This window comes from Phocoena sinus, chromosome 19, assembly GCF_008692025.1.
Source record: "Phocoena sinus isolate mPhoSin1 chromosome 19, mPhoSin1.pri, whole genome shotgun sequence".
NCBI classification, from domain to species: Eukaryota; Metazoa; Chordata; class Mammalia; order Artiodactyla; family Phocoenidae; genus Phocoena; species Phocoena sinus.
The window spans coordinates 1,249,273-1,267,521 of NC_045781.1; the positions used below are offsets into that span (position 1 = coordinate 1,249,273).

At 46.5% G+C, this 18,249-nt stretch overlaps 1 protein-coding gene across 3 annotated transcripts; it reads left to right on the forward strand.

Moving 5' to 3' along the window:
* Window positions 1–2,529: 2,529 nt before the first annotated feature.
* Window positions 2,530–17,722, forward strand: LOC116743527 (zinc finger protein 549-like). Of its 3 annotated transcripts, XM_032612051.1 has the most exons (5): window positions 2,557–2,813; window positions 3,383–3,421; window positions 3,848–3,974; window positions 8,670–8,755; window positions 16,367–17,721. In XM_032612051.1, the coding sequence occupies exons 1-5, from the start codon at window positions 2,781–2,783 to the stop codon at window positions 16,448–16,450; spliced, it is 369 nt and encodes a 122-aa protein (XP_032467942.1). In that variant the 5' UTR covers window positions 2,557–2,780; the 3' UTR covers window positions 16,451–17,721. The 3 variants fall into 3 exon arrangements, with proteins under 3 accessions (XP_032467943.1, XP_032467942.1, XP_032467940.1); XM_032612052.1 differs by lacking the exon at window positions 3,848–3,974 and having other exon boundaries at window positions 2,530–2,813; window positions 16,367–17,722; XM_032612049.1 differs by lacking the exon at window positions 16,367–17,721 and having other exon boundaries at window positions 8,670–13,105.
* The last annotated feature ends 527 nt before the right edge of the window (window positions 17,723–18,249 follow it).

An 18,249-nucleotide genomic window follows, 5' to 3' on the forward strand; every position in this document is an offset into this window, starting at 1 on the left:
TTTTTATTGATCCTTTATTTTAAAGTAATTTACTCCTGTTTTTCATGATCCTTTTCCTCCATTTTCCCCTCTCTTCTGGCCTCCCATCAGTGAACAAACATGGACTGATACCTACTTTCTTAACGGGAAAACTCCCTTTCGCCCACCACCTCCTTAACGCTTTATCTGTTCCATTTTCTGAGGCTCCCTGGCTCCTCTTCACCCGTGCCCATCCCAGTCGCGCTTTCAGCCCACATGTTAAATTCCTTTCCTCATAGTGTCTCTTCTATTCCCCAAATAAGTCAGGGAAAGCCATCTTTCTTTCTGTGAGTAAACTGCGCATAGCAAAACTGATTCCAACAGGATGTAGACATATCCTATTAGGAAGAGAGGTAGTATATAATATGACTTGAGCCTGTCACTTTGGGATTTTCCTCCCCTCTTATTCAGCTCAAAAAATAATTTCCCTAACTCCAGTAAGTCTCTTTCTAGAAGGGGCTCCTACTCAAATCATATTTCTTCCAGCCTTTAAATTATTTGGAAGTTTCATGCTGTACTATGTGGATTTCCATGCAGTCAAAGCTCAGGGCAGAGGAGGAGGATTGAATTCCTGTGTGGACCTGACCGAAAATGGTATGTGAGCAATAAAGATGCCTCAGAAATCTGCATGGGTCACCAAGGTGTCTGGAAGAAAGCTAAACTGTGCCTGTTCAGCGTGAGACTTCACAGGGATGCACAGAGAACTGCGGCTAGTGCTGAGAACCGGCCAGAGATTGCACAGGCTGCACAGCGCCGGTGATATTAGAATCCTGACCGACCAGAGTGGGGATACCTCCCTGAACACCGTAGGTGGTCAGTGGAGACCCCAGAAAGGCTTCACCTAGGAGTAACAGGGTGCCCTAATATATATGCTCCTACCCTGGCCAGGCAGCACTGCAGCAGCTGGTGGAGGGGCAAGGAGGGAATGAGAGCAGCAACGATCCCCTAGCTGCCTGCATTTAGGCTTTGACGGTGTCCTAGCTCCCCATAGGGGTTTCCTAGTCTAGGAATTCTCTTCAAGCACTTTACAACCCTCTCTTTTAATAACGGGATGAATTATGCTTCAGCAGAATCGCGCATTGAATTGTGTCGCTTTTCCAGACACCCCGACTCTGGGAAGACGTGCAGGTGGGGGCGGTGGGGGAACCACTGCCAGCCTACCCCATCCACAGCAGGGCCTCCCTCAGAAGGACCCTGGCCCAAGCGCAGGCTGGTCTAGGGTCCTCCCTGTGCTCCACGCTGGGGGGGTGGTTCTGTGACAATCTCTCCCTTCTCCCGTGTTCCAAGGGAACGCCGTTAGTTCTTTTCCTCCAGGAACACATGCACTTCAAGGCAGCGAAGCCATGTGTGATCTGAGGTCGCATCTTGGAGAGGACAATGAGGCCTAGGCACAGTGGGTGTGGCAGGAGGGACAGGCTGCAACTCCGGACCCTACAGTGCCCGCTGGCTGCGGGCTCACAGTGACTCAGGCAGAGAGGAGGGGGGCGCGGGAGCCGGAGGAGACATCCAGGGAGAGGGGACACCTCCGTGGACGTCTTTAATGGCACTCCCCTTGGAGTCTTTAATGGCACTCCCCTTGGGGTTGAGTCTCCATTCCTGGCCGCAGTCCCCCCTTTTCACCTAAGGGCCGAATCCCAACTTTCACACGCAGCCGCCAGGGGGCGCCGGCCGGTCCAGGAGAGATGCGGGCTACGAGTTGCCCTGGGGCCTTTCCCCGGGGGAGAGCAGGGAGCTGCAGGAACGCTCAAAGGGCCTCCAGACCCCGTGGAGGTTCCCGGGTTCACCAGAGTCCTCCTGGGAAGGGTCAACCTGGAGCCCCCTGACGGTCTCCCCCGGCCCCTCTGGGCTTCAGGCGCGAGGTCTCTACTGCTGGTCCCAGGACGAAGGTCCTCACCCCTCCCCTTTCAGAGGTCAAGCGCACACCCCGGTCGCCAGCGACAAGTCCGCGCTGCTCTCCGAAAGCCGAGTCCCCGCCTGACGCCCTTGAGGCAGAGTCTCAACTTTTCGCCTACAAAGTCAACTCCCGACCTTTCCAGGCGACACCCCAGGAGGCGCAGCCAAACCTGCCAACCCTGATCTGGTCAGATCACGAGCCCGTTTTGCGGTCAGGCGTCGGAGAGGGGTGGGAGCGGCTCTCACACCAGGGAGGGAACTCAGGACTTTTCGCAAAGGGTTCTGACTGTGTCTTCCCCCAACCCCCGCGCCGGGGAAGACCTCCCATGTAGCCCGCGACCACCCGGGTCAGCGTAGGGGTTCCCATATGGGGTCGAAGCGTCGCCGACCCCTCATCCGGACACTTTCCGGGCAACCTCCGTACAGGCCCACAGGGTAGACCGCCGCCCGGGCCATAGAGCCCTAACACGGCCTCCGGGACTCCGTGATCTCGGTGTGGGCGCCCTCCTCTGTGGCTGGTGGGGCCATGGGAACTACGCTACCCACAATACCGGAGGCCGAGGGCCAAGACTAGCAGCCAATGAACGCCCGAAAGCAGGACGTTTTCTCGTTCGGACCAGAGAATGTGGGTGGGACTTCCGGCGCCGCTGTTGTGGCAGTCACTATGGCTGCTCCAGTGTCCAACAGCGATACGAGTACTTTAGGAGAGCGGAGTCAGGATCGGGGTGACCAGAGCGAGGAGGCTTTAGAGGAGAGGTTGTCCCCACTGCACAGCGGCGAGTCTGCAGAGCCGCGGCGGTAGATGACGATTGTACACGAGTTCCGTCTCTGTCGCCCACCACCTAAGACCCCGCTCCTCCCAGACTCCGATGGCGGCGGCCGCGCCGAGGGACCCTCCTCAGGTAAACGCTCGTCCTACGGGCCTTGACCGCCCTCACCCCACCAGACACTATAGACCCAAGTGCGGGGCGCCTGCTCATGTCTATGCAGTATAGATCCCTGTGTCCAGAAGAGTGAGGATCTCATGGGTGGAGTCCCCATATCTAAAAAACAGTGTGATGAGATGTTGGGAGAGTGTTACAGGCAGAGGGACCGGTTTATGTAAAGTTGTGGAGGGGTGATTGAGCCAGAATCATTCCCACTTGGAATGGCAAGTTGAGGAGTTTTAATCTCAGGATGGTATGGAGGGTTGTGAATAGAAGAGGCACATGGTGTGACTTAGGCTTTTCAAATTTTCCAGAAGTTGCTCAGAGTAAGAACAGACTGGAAAGGGGATGAAAACACTGAGCCACAGGGCGGTTGAGTTTTTATCCAAGATCATACAGTTGTAAGAGCACGAAGAACAGAGACTCAGAGATAATGCAGTCATCCCAGGTCACCTTGCTCCAGGGCTGGACAGGGGTACAGGGAGACCTGAGCCTACTGAGCCTGCCATGATTACATCCCTCTAATGACCTCCCTCTTCCTACAGACTCCCATGACTACAGAAGTGCTTATGGACTGTACAAAGGTGAGTGGAGGATATTCCAGGCCTTCAATGGTCCTGACCAACCCTTTGTCTCTGGGATTGTGTCCTGGGATTTTTCCAGTCCATGGACCTGGAGACCCTGAAGAAACCCCAAGCCCACATTTGGTTGTCTCTGGGAGGCACAATTTGGGACTCCAGGGGAATTACCTGACAAGAGGACATATGTCCTAATGCCAGGCTCAGAGTTTAGATGGCGTCTCCCTGCCCACGTGCTTGTTGTTGGTGTGGGCAGACACAGTGATCTTGATACCATGAGAAGAGAGCAGGTATCTGAGGCCCCAGGCCCTGATATTTCCTCTAAGGTAGGAACACTGGAAGGAGGATGAGCAGGGGACGGACGTCTGGGTGAAGCAACTTGGGTCCTAGAAGAGAAGTTGATCATGGAATGATCTGTCCTCATCCTGGCAGGGCTGTGTGACCTTTGAGGACGTGGCCATTTACTTCTCGCAGGAGGAGTGGGGGCTCCTTGATGAGGCTCAGAGATGCCTGTACCACAAGGTGATGCTGGAGAACTTTTTACTTACAGCCTCAATGGGTAAGGCCCTCACCCAAGGGTCCTGGTCTCTATCTTACCTTCTGTCCCCCAGAGGCAGCCCTGCCCTTTCCACAGACAGACGATGGGCTCTGCTAACTTCCCCACTTTCTTGGCATATGTGTTGTGGGTACCAGTGCTGAGCTGTGTGCACTGCCCGCCCCAAGTAGTTCTAAATCCTGTTGCACCAAGCTTGCAGGGAAGGATCTCGGATTTAGGAGTCTTGCAGCCAGCCTAAAACAAAGCATCTCACCTTGTTTGCCCTCATCCTGGCAGAATGAATGTGTCCAGATCCATGACACCTGGTGTCCCGAGTTCTGATTGAGTCAGTAATTTTAATAATATTTATAATTAGTATTTAACAATATGTATATATGATATATAATTTTTACTGATGTTAGATATGGGGTCCTGATGGATGGGACCACAATATTATAGTAATCCACCATGAGGCACCTTTAATTTTTCCAGATTTAAGGACAGACATAATTGGGCTTTAGAATGGAAAAGCAGTGAGGATAATCACCCCTTCATTTATCAGATTTTCTATAGTAAGTTTTCATCCTTGAAGGCCCTGTTTTAACATACATTGGGCTATATTACCTATTTTAACTGGGTGGCCTGTGAGGTACCATTTTATTAAGTCAATTTGTGTCAAAGACTTATGTTAATTTAAAATTATTATTCAGCATGTTAGAGCAGCTGTGCCCAATATGGGATAGTTTTGGGTGCTATGACATTGGAAAATTTAAGAAAGGCTACAGTTCAAGTGAGACATACCTATTTTTCTCTGTTTTGTATTTAGATACATTCCTAAGAGTATACAGTTATGGTGTGTAAAAATAGTGTAATCCTGGGACTTCCCTGACTGTCCTGTGGTTAAGACTCTGTCCTTCCACTGCAGGGGGTGTGGGTTTGATCCCTGGTCGGGGAATTAAGATCCTGCATGCTGTGTGGCCAAAAAAGTAGTGGAATCCTCACATATAATTTGAGCCCCACTAATAATTACGTTTACGAAGTTTGACCATTGGTCCCTTTTAGTAAATGTTAAAAGTTATTTATTTATTTATATTTAAACCATTATACTTAAACCATTGTACTAAGGAATGACTGACATTTTAAAAAGTGTACACGTTTCCTGGATACAACTCAATAAGTTTGGGAATAAGTATACATCCTTGAAACCATCACCAACATCAAGACCATAAACATATCCACCGCCTCCCACCCCTTTATTATTATTATCATCATTATTAATTGGTGTGTGTGTGTGTGTGTGTGTGTGTGGTAAGAACACTTAGGTTGCTTCCATATCTTAACTATTGTAAATAATGCTGCAATGAACAGAGGGGTGCATATATCTTTTCAAATTAGTGTTTTTGTTTTGTTCAGAGAAGTACCCAGAGGTGGAATTGCTGGATTGTATGGTAGTTCTATTTTTAATTTTTTGAGGAGTCCCCATATTGTTTTCCATAGTGGCTGCAACAATTTACATTCCCACCAATAGTGCATAAGGGTTCCCTTTTCTCCACAGCCTCACCAGCACTTGTTATTTGTTGTCTTGGTAACAGCCATTCTGAGAGGTGTGAGGTGATACCTCATGTGGTTTGATTTGCATTTCCTTGATGGTTAGTGATGTTGAACATTGTTTCATGTGTCTGTTGGCCATCTGTATGTCTTCTTTGGAAAAAAGTCCATTTACATCCTCTGCTCATTTTTTAATTGGGCTGTTTGTTTGTTTTCTTTGATATTGAGTTTACATGTAAGTTTTTTGGGTTTTTTTTACATGTAAGTTTTTAATCCATTTTGAGTTGTTTTTGTGTATGGTGTAAGGTAAGGGTCCAATTTCATTCTTTTGCATGTAGATATCAAGTTTTCCCAGCACCACTTATTGAACAGGCTACCCTTTTCTAGTTTGTATTCTTGGCCCCCTTCGCAAACATTAGTTGACCATATATGCAGAGGGTTATTTCTGTGCTCTCTATTCTGTTCCATTGGTCTATGTGTCTGTTTTTATGCCAGTACTATACTATTTTGATTACTGTAGCTTTGTAATATATATAATTTGAAATCAAGAAGTGTGGTGGGGCTTCCCTTGTGGCGCAGTTGTTGAGAGTCCGCCTGCCGATGCAGGGGACATGGGTTCATGCCCCGGTCCGGGAAGATCCCACATGCCACGGAGCAGCTGGGCCCGTGAGCCATGGCTGCTGAGCCTGTGCGTCCGGAGCCTGTACGCCACAACAGTGAGAGACCGGTGTACAGCAAAAAAAAAAAAAAAAAAAAAAAAGAAGTGTGATGCCTCTAGGTTTGTTCTTCTTGCTTAAGAATGCCTTGGCTATTCAGGGTCTTTTGTGGTTCCATATGAATTTTAGGATTTTTTTTCTACTTCAGTGAAAAATGCCATTGACATTTTGAAAAGGGTTGCATTGAGTCTGTAGATAGCTTTGGGTAGTATATTTAAGAATATTAATTTTTCCAATCCATGAACAGAAGACCTCTTGCCATTTAGTTCTGTCTTTAATATTTTTCATCAATGTTTTATAGTTTTCAGTGTAAAGATCCTTTCACCTCCATGTTTAAATCTCTTCCTAAGGGTGTTTTTTGTTTGTCTTTTTATCATCGTAAAAGGAATTGGTTCTTAGTTTCTTTTTTTTTTTTCTTTTTTTTTTTTGTGGTACACGGGCCTCTCACTGTTGTGGCCTCTCCCATTGTGGAGCACAGGCTCTGGACGTGCAAGCTCAGCAGCTATCTGATTTTTATTCTTCTTTCTATTAATGTGGTATATCACGTTTATTGTATTTGCTGAAATGGCTTTGCATCCCAAAGGTAAATCCCAGTTGAACATGCTGTATGATACTTTTTTAAAAAATAAATTTATTTATTTATTTATTTTTGGCTGTGTAGGGTGTTTGTTGCTGTGTGTGGGCTTTCTCTAGTTGCGGTGAGCAGGGGCTACTCTTCGTTGTGGTGCACGGACTTCTCATTGTTGTGGCTTCTCTTGTTGTGGAGCACGGGCTCTAGGCGCACAGGCTTCAGTAGTTGTGGCACATGGGCTCAGTAGTTGTGGCTTGTGGTCTTTAGAGCTCAGGCTCAGTAGTTGTGGCACACATGCTTAGTTGCTTTGTGGCATGTGGGATCTTCCCAGGCCAGGGCTCGAACCCGTGTCCCTTGCATTGGCAGGCAGATTCTTAACCACTGCACCACCAGAAAAGCCCTGTATGAAACTTTTAATGTGCTGTTGAATTTGGTTTACTGTATTTTGTTGAGGATTTTTGCATCTATGTTCATCAGGGATATTGGCCTTTGATTTTCTTGTGTTGTAGTGTTCTTATCTGACTTTGGTGTAAGGGTGATACTGGCTTTGTAAAATGAGTTTTGATGTGTTCCCTCCTCTTCAGTTTTTTTGACGATTGGTATTAAATGTTTCATAGAATTTACCAGTGAAACCAGCAAACACTGGGATTTTCTTTTGGGGGAGGTTTATTATTACTGATCCAATATCCTTACTCATTATTGGTCTTTGATTTTCTATTTCTTCAAAATTAAATCTTGGTAGGTTGTATATTTCTAGGAACGTATCCATTTCTTCTAGGTTATCCAATTTGTTGGTGTATAATTATTCATAGTAGTGTCTTATGATCCTCGTATTTCTGTGGGATCAATGGTAATGTTTCCTCTTTCATTTATAATTTTATTTATTTGAGTCCTCTCTTTTTTTTCTTAGTCTAAGAGGTTTGTCAATTTTATCTTTTTCAAAAAAATCTTAGTTTTGATCTTTTCTATTGTTTTTCTAGTCTCTTTTTTGTTTATTTCCACTTTTATCTTTACTGTTTCCCTCCTTCTGATAACATTGTGCTTAGTTTGTTCTTTTTCTCGTCTTTGAAGTGTGAAGATAGTGTGTTTACAATCTTTCTTTTTTTCTTAGTGTAGATATGTATCTGCTATAAAACCTTCCCCTTTTAGAACTGCTTTTGCTGGGTCCCGTAAGTTTTGGTATTTTGTGTTTCCATTTTCATTTGTCTCAATATATTTTTTGATTTCCCTTTTGATTTCATCTTTAACTCATTGGTTGTTCAAGAGTGTGTTATTTAATTTCCACATATTTGTGAATCTTCCCATTCTCCTCCTGTCATTATTTTCTATGTTTATCTTATTTTGGTCAGAAAAGATATTTGATATGATTTCAGTTTTCTTAAATTGGTTAAGACTTGTTTTGTAGGCTACCATATGATCTATCCTGGAGAATTTTCCCTGCACTCTTGAGTAGAGTATGTTCTGTATTCGATGAAATGTTCTATATATGTCTGTTAGATACATTTGGTTTATAGTGTTCAAGTCCACTGTTTCCCTGGCCATGAAGGTTTTTTGTTTTTTGGGGGGTTTTTTTTTTGGCGGTACGCGGGTCTCTCACTGTTGTGGCCTCTCCCATTGCAGAGCACAGGCTCTAGACTCGCAGGCTCAGCAGCCATGGCTCACGGGCCCAGCTGCCCCGCGGCATGGGGGATCTTCCCAGACTGGGGCACGAACCTGTATCCCCTGCATCGGCAGGCAGACTCTCAACCACTGCGCCACCAGGGAAGCCCGTGAAGGTTTTTTAAGATGTCAAAACATCATATTATACAGAAAGCTTAAAAAAGAACATGATTAATACTCTCCCACCATAATCAGCATGATTCACAAATATTTCTCTTCTTTCAGTTTGTTTGCATGGAACAGAGAAGAAAGAGACACCTTCTGAGCAAAATGTTTCCCTAGAAGTTTTGTCACAGGTCAGGACTCCAAAGGTAGGTCCAATCAGCCAGAAGGCTCACCCTTGTGAGAAATATGTCCCAATCCTGAAAGACATTTTGCACTTGGCTTACCTACCTGGGCAGAAACCATACTTGACTGGGGCATGTGCAAACCTACGACAGCTTCAGAAGCATTTCAGTGCAAAGAAAAGTGACATGGATAGGGCATCATTTGTAAAGAGTTGCATATTCCATGTGTCAGGGCATCCCTTCACCTGTAGGAAGGTTGGAAAGGACTTCCCAGCTACTTTGGGTCTTCTCCAGCACCAGATCACTCCCACTTGTGAGAAACTCAACAAAATCACCAAGTGTGGGGAGGCCTTTCATGGTAGGAAAAGTCATTACAAGTTGTGTGAATGTGGGAAAGCTTCCAGCTACAGAGTCTTGTTTACCACCCAAGTGTCTCTACTAGGAAAAGGGTTTATGAGTCTAGCAAATATGGGAAAGCCTTGCACTGTAAGTACTCACTTGTTCAGCTCCAGAGAGTCCACACTGGAGAAAGGCCTTATGAGTGCAGTGAATGTGGAAAATCTTTTAGGCAAAGAGCCACCCTCATTATACACCAGAGAGTTCACACTGGAGAAAGGCCTTATAAATGTGGCGAGTGTGGAAAATCCTTTAGTCAGTGCTCCAATCTTATTGAACACTGCAGAATTCACAGTGGAGAAAGGCCTTATGGGTGTGAGGAATGTGGAAAAGCCTTTGGGTGCAAATCCAATCTTGTTCGGCACCAGAGAACCCACACTGGAGAAAAGCCTTATGAGTGCAGTGAATGTGGCAAATTCTTTAGACAATGTTTCACGCTTGTTCAACGCCGGAGAATTCACACCACAGCAAGGCCTTTTGTGTGTGTCTAGTGTGGGAAATCCTTTAGCCAAAGAGCCACTCTCATTAGACACCAGAGAGTTCACACTAGTGAAAGGCCTTATGAGTGTGGGGCATGTGGGAAAGCCTTTGGATCCAAATCCAAACTCAATCGGCACAACAGAAGTCACACTGGAGAAAGGCCTTATGAGTGTGCTGAATGTGGGCAGTCTTTCAGACAAAGCTACAGCCTCGTTGAACACCAGCGAATTCATAGTAGAACAAGGCCCTTTGAGTGTGGCCAGTGTGGGAAGTCCTTTAGCAGAAGAGCCATCTTCACTAAACACCAGAGAATTCACACTGGAGAAAGGCCTTATAAATGTGGCGAGTGTGGGAAATCCTTTAGTAGAAGCACCAGCCTTATTCAGCACTGCAGTATTCACACTGGGGCAAGGCCTTATGAGTGTGGGCAGTGTGGAAAATCCTTCAGGCAAAAGTCTGTCCTTATTCAACACCAGGTAGTTCACACTGGAGAAAGGCCTTATGAATGTGGCGAATGTGGGAAATCCTTTAGCCAGCGCTCCAGCCTCAATCTCCACCGAAAATTTCACACCAGGGAGAGGCCCCATGAACACAGGAAGTATGGGAAATCCTTTACTCCAAACAGCTAACATTGTTTAGTACCAGGAAGTCCACACTCTGAGAAAGGCCTTAGACCTCAAGGAATTGCTGTCTCCTCAATCATTATAATAGCACTAGACAGCTTCTGTGAGGGAGCCGTCTGCCTTGAAATTGAACCTCATACCTCCCACTTTCCAGAGGGGTGAAATTCCCAATGAGTTCCAGGGACCTGTGAAGCTTACAGGAGCTACATTCCATGTTCTAAACTCCCCAGGGCCCTTGTCAGAGTTACATCTCTGATATTTTCTCTGGTAGAACCCACCTCACCCCTCCTGCCTTGCACAGTATTTCATTGGTCACCCTGATGTGCTAACACAAGGCAGATGTCTGTGCTCTCTCCTATTCCCTGGAGGAAATCTTGAGTAGTCTGTGCCCTTACATTTTCCTATTTCCAGTTGATTAAGTATGAGTCTGACCCTTCATCAAAATTGTTGGTTTCACATGACATTTGTGGTTGATATTCCTGCCTCAAAGTCACCAACTGGTAATTGCCTTGCCCCCTCCCCCCACCATTGCTCTGGTTTGTGTAGCAATAAAGGTCTTATTGTTTAATCTACCTTTAATCTCAGGGGTTGTATTCACTGCGGGGGGTGGGTGGAAAACAGAATTGGCCTGTTTGTATGAAGGGATGGGTCCTCAGCCTCTTGTGCCTCAGCAGGGACAGTATAATGACAGGAGAATAGTTTTCATTCTAGTTTTAGCCTAATTTGCATTGCTCCCCAAGACCTCCTAGGAACTAAAATAATGCTTTGTGGTCCTAATTTGGGACCTGGCAGTCTACATATTGTATGACCACAGGTTACCCTGAGGAGGGGTCACTTACTTTGGCAAGCTCCAGGGCCTTTGGGACTGCCATGACTTTGTCTCATATTCCCAGAGGGTGTCCTATAATGCCCAGCACTGTTGAGGGGAAGCTTTTCACTGGGTTCTCCAAAGGAACCAAGTGTCCTGATGTTCATAATTCTGTGGACTGGTATCCCTCCTCACACTACAGGAGCCGCGTTTCAACCATACTTGGTAGTGAAATCCTGGTTGGGATTAATAGTCAGTGGAAGAGCATGCAGCAAATTAAATGGATTGTGCCTCTTCTAATGTGTGTCCATAAATCTTCCAGTGACTATGGCTGTGAGGAATCACAGACCCTCCAAAGGCTGTGTACCTCCTATAGCTGAATTCATTGTCAGCAAACAATCTAAAGGTTTTGTGAATTCTCATTGTCTTTCTGGGCTGGTCAACTCAAGTCCGTTACTGTAAAGGCAGGGAAATGAGAACAGAGAATGGAGATCCTGTTGTCCAGGGATGTGTCTTTTGTGGTCCAGCCAGTGGTCCTGTTGTCCCAGACTGCAGGGGCCTCCATTGCTTGCCCATATTTCCAGCACTGATTCAGGGCTGCCCTTCCCACGGAAAGGGAAAAAATAGAGTGAAGTCAATATTGAGTTGTTAAACTTTCTGGTTTCCAGAAAGAGGGGGAGGTCCAGATTTTTTTTATTTTGAACCATTTATTTTAGAATCTTTATTGAGGCATAATTGACATGCAGTAACCTATACATATTTAAGGTGTATAGTTTGAAAATTTTTGCCATATGTATAAACCCATAAAACCAACAGAATCACGATAATGAACATAACCATGATTTACCTCATGCCCCTTTACAATCTCTCGTTGCCCTTCCCAAGCCTACAGGAGTCCAGTGATTTACTGCCTTCAACAATAAATTAGTTTGCATTGTCTAGAATTTTAGTTGAATTGAAGTATAAAAGTGTTTGCTCTTTTTTTTTTTTGATATTTTTCGTACTGCCTAATTATTTTGAAATTCATCAATGTTGCTTGTATGAATAGTTCATTTTTTTACTGTTGAGTAGTATTCTTGTCTATGGATATGCTACTATGTGTTTATCCATCCATCTGCTAATGGGCAGTTGGGTTGTTTCCAGTTTGATGTTGTTAGAAATAAAGCTGCAATGAACATAGGCATACAGTTCTTTATATGAATATGTGTTTTAATTCTCTTGTGCCACTACTTCAGAGTATGTGAATGTTTCAATATTTAACAAACGGCCAAATTGTGATCTAAACTGGTTGGACCCGTCTGTGTTCCCACCAACAGTATATGAGAGCTCCTATTCCTCCACATCCTGCCAATACTCGGTATTGTCAGTCTGTTTAATTTTAGCTGTTTTAACAGGGGTGTAATAGCATCTCACTGTGATTTTAATTGCAGTTCTCTGATGTTCATGATGTCCAGCATTTTTTTCCTGATTATTTGCCACTTGTATATCTTCTTTAATGACTGTTACTACCAGTTGCTTATTTTGAAATGGATGTTGGCTGATGTTTCCTTTTCCATTAATAAGTAAAAGACATATGTCTAACAAAGACAGGTTTGGAACTTCACTCATTCCTCAGCAGTGATGTGTCATCTTTACTAAAAGGAAGTATTATTACTATCAGAATATTTTCTCAATTGTTTGTTGCTATTCTGGGAGTGTAACACTCCCAGAGGCTATATACTTTCAAGCGTTGTCTACCTTCCTAACATATTCTCCACCACTTTCGTAAGTCTAGCCATTCAAATAAACAAGGCCCATTTTGTAGAGTTTTTGTCCGTTTTTCTGGTGTATCTATGCCCATCCTGGCCAATTTCAAGTTGCCAAAAGGATGGCACTAAACATGGATTTGGGAAGAGTGTGCAGTAGCACAATATTATAATGTATTTCCACCATGCTGATGGAGTGGTCACAAATAACCTCAGGAATATATATGAGTAAAACATAGTAAAATAATTTGGAAATGACAACTCTTTTTTTTTAAAATTAATTAATTAAGTAATTGGTTTTATTTATTTATTTTTGGCTGCACTGGGTCTTTGTTGCTGCACACAGGCTTTCTCTAGTTGTGGTGAGTGGGGGCTACTCTTTGTTGCAGTGTGCAGGCTTCTCATTGCAGTGGCTTCTCTTATTGCGGAGCACAGACTCTAAGTGCTTGGGCTTCAGTAGTTGTGGCACGTGGGCTTCAGTAGTTGTGGCTCACAGGCTCTAGAGCGCAGGCACAGTAGTTGTGACGCATGGACTTAGTTGCTCCGTGGCATGTGGGATCTTCCCAGACAGGGGCTCAAACCCATGTCCCCTGAATTATCAGGCGGATTCTTAACCACTTTACCACCAGGGAAGTCTCAACCCCATCATTATTGATCAACTCATGGCCATTCTTGTTTCACCTGTCCTCACGCATATAACTGGGTTGTGTTACTTATAATCCCAACATCTTGTCATTCAATGCCTAATCTCCTCAGAATGTACTTCCAAAACGTAAGGACTCTTTCATAATCCTAATAACTTTCAGACAAAATTTTGAGTTGTTAAAAATATATTTTCAGGACTTTCCTGGTGGCGCAGTGGTTAAGAATTCACCTGCTAATGCAGGGGACACGGGTTCTCTCCCTGGTCTGGGAAGATCCCACATGTGGCAGAGCAACTAAGCCCATGCACCACAACTACTGACCTGTGCTCTAGATCCCATGAGCCACAACTACTGAGCCCGTGTGCCACAACTACTGAAGCCCACGTGCCTAGAGTCCATGCTCAGCAACAAGAGATGCCACTGTAATGAGAAGCCCATGCTCTCTGCAACTAGAGAAAGCCAGCGCACAGCAACGAAGACCCAGTGCAGCCAAAAATAAATAAATACATTTTAAAATATATATTTTTTTTCAGTGTTCAGTTTCTTTTTCAATTTTCCCAAAAATATGTTTGTTCTTTAAGGCAGTCAGATCCAAAACGGATCTATATGACTTTTAGTAGATGTATCTGGGAAGTCTCAATTCACTTATAGATATCACTTCATTTTTAAAAATTCTTGGGCCATTCATTTGTTGAAGTTGCTCTGTCGTTTGCCCATCAGAATTTGCCATGTTCTGGATTTGGGGTGTGCGTGTGTGTGTGTGTGTGTGTGTATAAGTGTTCTCTGCCCTGGGCTGTGCTGTGCACGGTCCTTCCAGCGCCCCAAGTCCGCGCTGGAAAATCACCAGCTGGGGGCTCCCAGTCAGTCAGCCTAGCGCCCTGGAAGAACGAACCTCTCTCACCTCCCCAGCTCGGACTTGCGCTCCCCCAAGAAGCTCACCCCACCAGGTTCCCCGGAACTGACGATCTTGTCCACAAAACGTGCCCCCTCCACGCGTCTCCGGAGCCCCACCTCAGAACGAGGCTAACGATCTGGTCAGACATCCTTGCATGCAGCTTCCAAAAATTCTGCCGGAATTTGACAGTAACACTAATATCCTCACATAGGCCGAGAAAAATAATAATAAATGCGCCGTTTCCATTTAAAAAGTTTAACAAAACAAAACCCAGCATGGGAGTCGTTTATCCTAGTCTCTTATTTTGGACACCCCCCGAATTTCTGCTTCCATACGCAGTGACAATCCTAGTACTGCTCGGGCCCGGGGGCTTGGGGCTAGAGGGTGAGGGTCTGCTTCCACCGTTCGCACTGAATTAGGACTAACATCGGAAATGGGGGTCGGGGCGCATTCCTTCCAGGACCGCGGCTTACCCCCTTGCAGTCATGGACCTGTTTCTTCTATATATGAGACCCAGAATTGTTCCGGCTCTCTCCCTACACTGGCAAAAAGGCGCCCCCACCAGACCCGGGGCACAAGGGTCCGCCTTGAACACGTGAGAGTGTCCGGGGAGCTCTGCGCGGCCCTGTCTGCCCCGGCCTGCATCTTCTGGCGGGCTGTACCCGGGAGCGGCTCCCGCCTTCTCCTCCCCCAAATTAGGTAATGCCCAAAGGAGGTCTACGTCAGCAGGCTTCACGGACGTTCCTTGCCTTCTTGGGGGAGGTCATCCCCGAATTCGCTCAATTTGGGGGCTTCACGGGACCCTAACACCCCATTACTTAAACGCTCCTATGATAGAGGAACACAGGCAGACGGGCGGCAGGGGCTGCGAGAGAAGCGAGGGCGGCCAAGAGGGCGCAGATGTGTCCAGGCCCGCACGCCACCCCTCCGGCGCCGCGATGGTTTACCCCCGTGACGTAAGGGCTCATTCATAAACACTTATAAAGAGTGGAGGCGGTGCCGGTTGCTCCCCGCCTCTGGGCTGCTAGCTCCTCAGGCGGGGACCCAGCCGCCGGCCTGATGGGCAGGGACCGCGCCCCGCCCCGGCCCCGCTCCAGCCGCACCTTACCACCACCCTGAATTCTTCCGGCTTCAACGCACGCCACGCTTCAACGTCCGCTACCGCCTGGCGTGCTACCACGTGGTGTCCTCCCGCTGCTGCATCGCTTTCCTGGCCGCGGACGGTTCCTCCTGCTGTCACTTCCTGGCCGAGTCCTCCGGCACTGGCTCTCCCGACCATGCGCAGGAAGGCTGGGCTCGCGGGACTCACGGTTCGGCGTCCCTCCTTCGCCGGGGAGGGAGGCTGTCCCGGCCGGAGCATCCCGGTCGCGGGAGCCCTGGACTTGCTGGAAGCGCACGCACGCTTGTCCCGGTAAGAATGGTCCCTTTTCCGCGCCGGCTGTTTCGGAGCGCTCCGGCCCGCCCGCTGTGGCTTGTGTCCGGCGGGAGCCGCGCAAACGCGTGCCAAGCAGAGACTTGCTCACAGGACCCCGGCTCCCCGGGGAGGCGGCAGAAAGTGGGCGCCCTCCCTCCGCTGGCAGCCTGGAGCAGGCAGGAGGGGCGGAGAGGAGGGGAAGCGGGCGGGTGGTAAGGCGGTTTACCGATAAAAAGCGAGTTCACTCGGGAGATTCTTGAAGGGCTCCTGCATCAGTACAGAAGTCGGGTACATTTATAAGAACCCCCTTTCGAGCCGGTGATGCTGAGGGAATAATGGGAAAGCAGTCGCAGGATGGAGGAGAAAGGCAGTGCGCGGCAGAATTCTTGGGAGGAAATGGGAGACCTTCCATCCAGGATGAAGGGACAGAATTCTTGGGAGGAAAGGGGGAGACCTTCCATCCAGGATGAAGGGACAGAATTCTTGGGAGGAAAGGGGGAGACCTTCCAGCCAGGATGAGGGGCATATAAAAAGAAATGAGCAGTCCAGGACAGTTTCTCCTCCCTCTAACTCCACCTGTATCCAGAACCTGCTTGGTCCCCTCAGCTTTCCCCTTCTGTTTCCTTCTAGGACTTGTGCACAGACCTGGCCGTCTCCAGTGCCAACCTCATCCCAAGGGTGACTGCCATCCGGACCAACCCAGACCTGCAGTGACTGGTACGGTCCACTGAGGTGTTCTTGGCAGCCCCATCACACAAGATTCCCCCACCCATACGGAATTCTTCTGGCCGGGATGGGGGTTATCCCGTTAAGACCATGGCAGGAGGCAGAACTCAGGGCGTTGGCAGGAAGGGCAAGGTGGAACAGGTGAGGAGTCGGTGGGCACCTTCTCTCTGTAGGGAGGGCTGGGGTGGCAGTATTGGAGGAGATGGGGAGCACGTGGATAGAATGAGGTCACTGATGGAATTCACTACACATCCTGAACTGGCAACCCTGGCTCAAAGCCCTTTCCATCCCAAGTCAGACTCTGATAGTACCACCCCAAGAAATAGCCTAATAGTTTATTCTTTAGTAGGTTCCTATCATGCTTGTAGACTGGGCTCTCCTTTCACTTGCTGAGGATCTTGTAAAAAGGAAAAATTTTCATATCTATTTTAATACTTTTGTTTGGTATGTGTATTTTCTTAAACAATGTCTTTATGGTCATATAGTTGATTTACAATGTTGTGTTAGTTTCTGGTGTACTGAATTGCTTTGCAGTACATCTATCAAAATATGTAAAATATATACATATATTTTACAAAATTATATATGTAAAACATATTCTCTTTCAGATTCTTTTCCATTGCAAGTTATTACAGGATAATGAATATGGTTCACTATGCTATACAGTAAATCCTATTGTTTATCTATTTATATATAGTGGTGTGTATCTGTTAATCCCATACTCCTAACTTATATACATCTTTATCCATTCATCTATAGATGGACACTTGGGTTGGTTCCATGCCCTGGTGATTGTATATAGTGCTGCTATGAACATAGCGGTGCACTATCTTTTCCAATTAGAGTTTTCTCCAGATGTATGCCCAGGAGTGGGATTGTTGGATCATATGACAGCTCTTATATTTAGTTTTTTAAGGAACCTCCATACTGTTCTCCACAGTGGCTGCACCAATTTAATTCCCACCAACAGTGTAGAAGGCTTCCGTTTTCTCCACACCCTCTCCAGCATGTATTATTTGTAGACTTCTTGATGATGGCCATTCTGACCAGTGTGACGTGGTACTTCATTGTAGTTTTCATCTGCATTTCTCTAATAATTAGTGATGTTGAGCATCTTTTCATGTGCCTGTTGGCCATCTATGTACTGCCAGGGAATTCCCATTTTGTCCATTTCTCGATTGGGTTGTTTTTTGTTGTTGTTGTTTTGTTAATTTTATTTTTTTGTTTTTTGTTTTTTTTTAATAAATTTTATTTTATTTTTGGCTGTGTTGGGTCTTTGTTGCTAAGCACAGGCTTTCTCTAGTTGTGGTGAGCAGAGGCTACTCTTCATTGCGGTGCGCAGGCTTCTCCTTGCACTGGCTTCTCTTTGTTTTGGAGCATGGGCTCTAGGTGCATGGGCTTCAGAAGTTGCAACATGCAGGCCCTACAGCACAGGCTCAGTTGTTGTAGGGCATTCATATTTGATTTGATATTAATTTCTTCTGCTTTCTCTGGATTTCTCTTTTCTTTTCCTAGTTTCTGAAGGTGGAATCTGAGTTCCTTGATTTGACACATTTTTTTCTGTAAGTGTTAAATGTGGGATAAATTTTCCCTAAAGTACTGCTTAAGAAAACGCCAATAGGACTTCCCTGGTGGTCCAGTGGTTAAGAATCTGCCTGCCAATGCAGGGGACACAGGTTCGATCCCTGGTCCGGGAAGATCCCACATGTGGTGGAGCAACTAAGCCCATGTGCCACAACTACTGAGCCCACACCCTGCAACTACTGAAACCCATGTGCTCTAGGGCC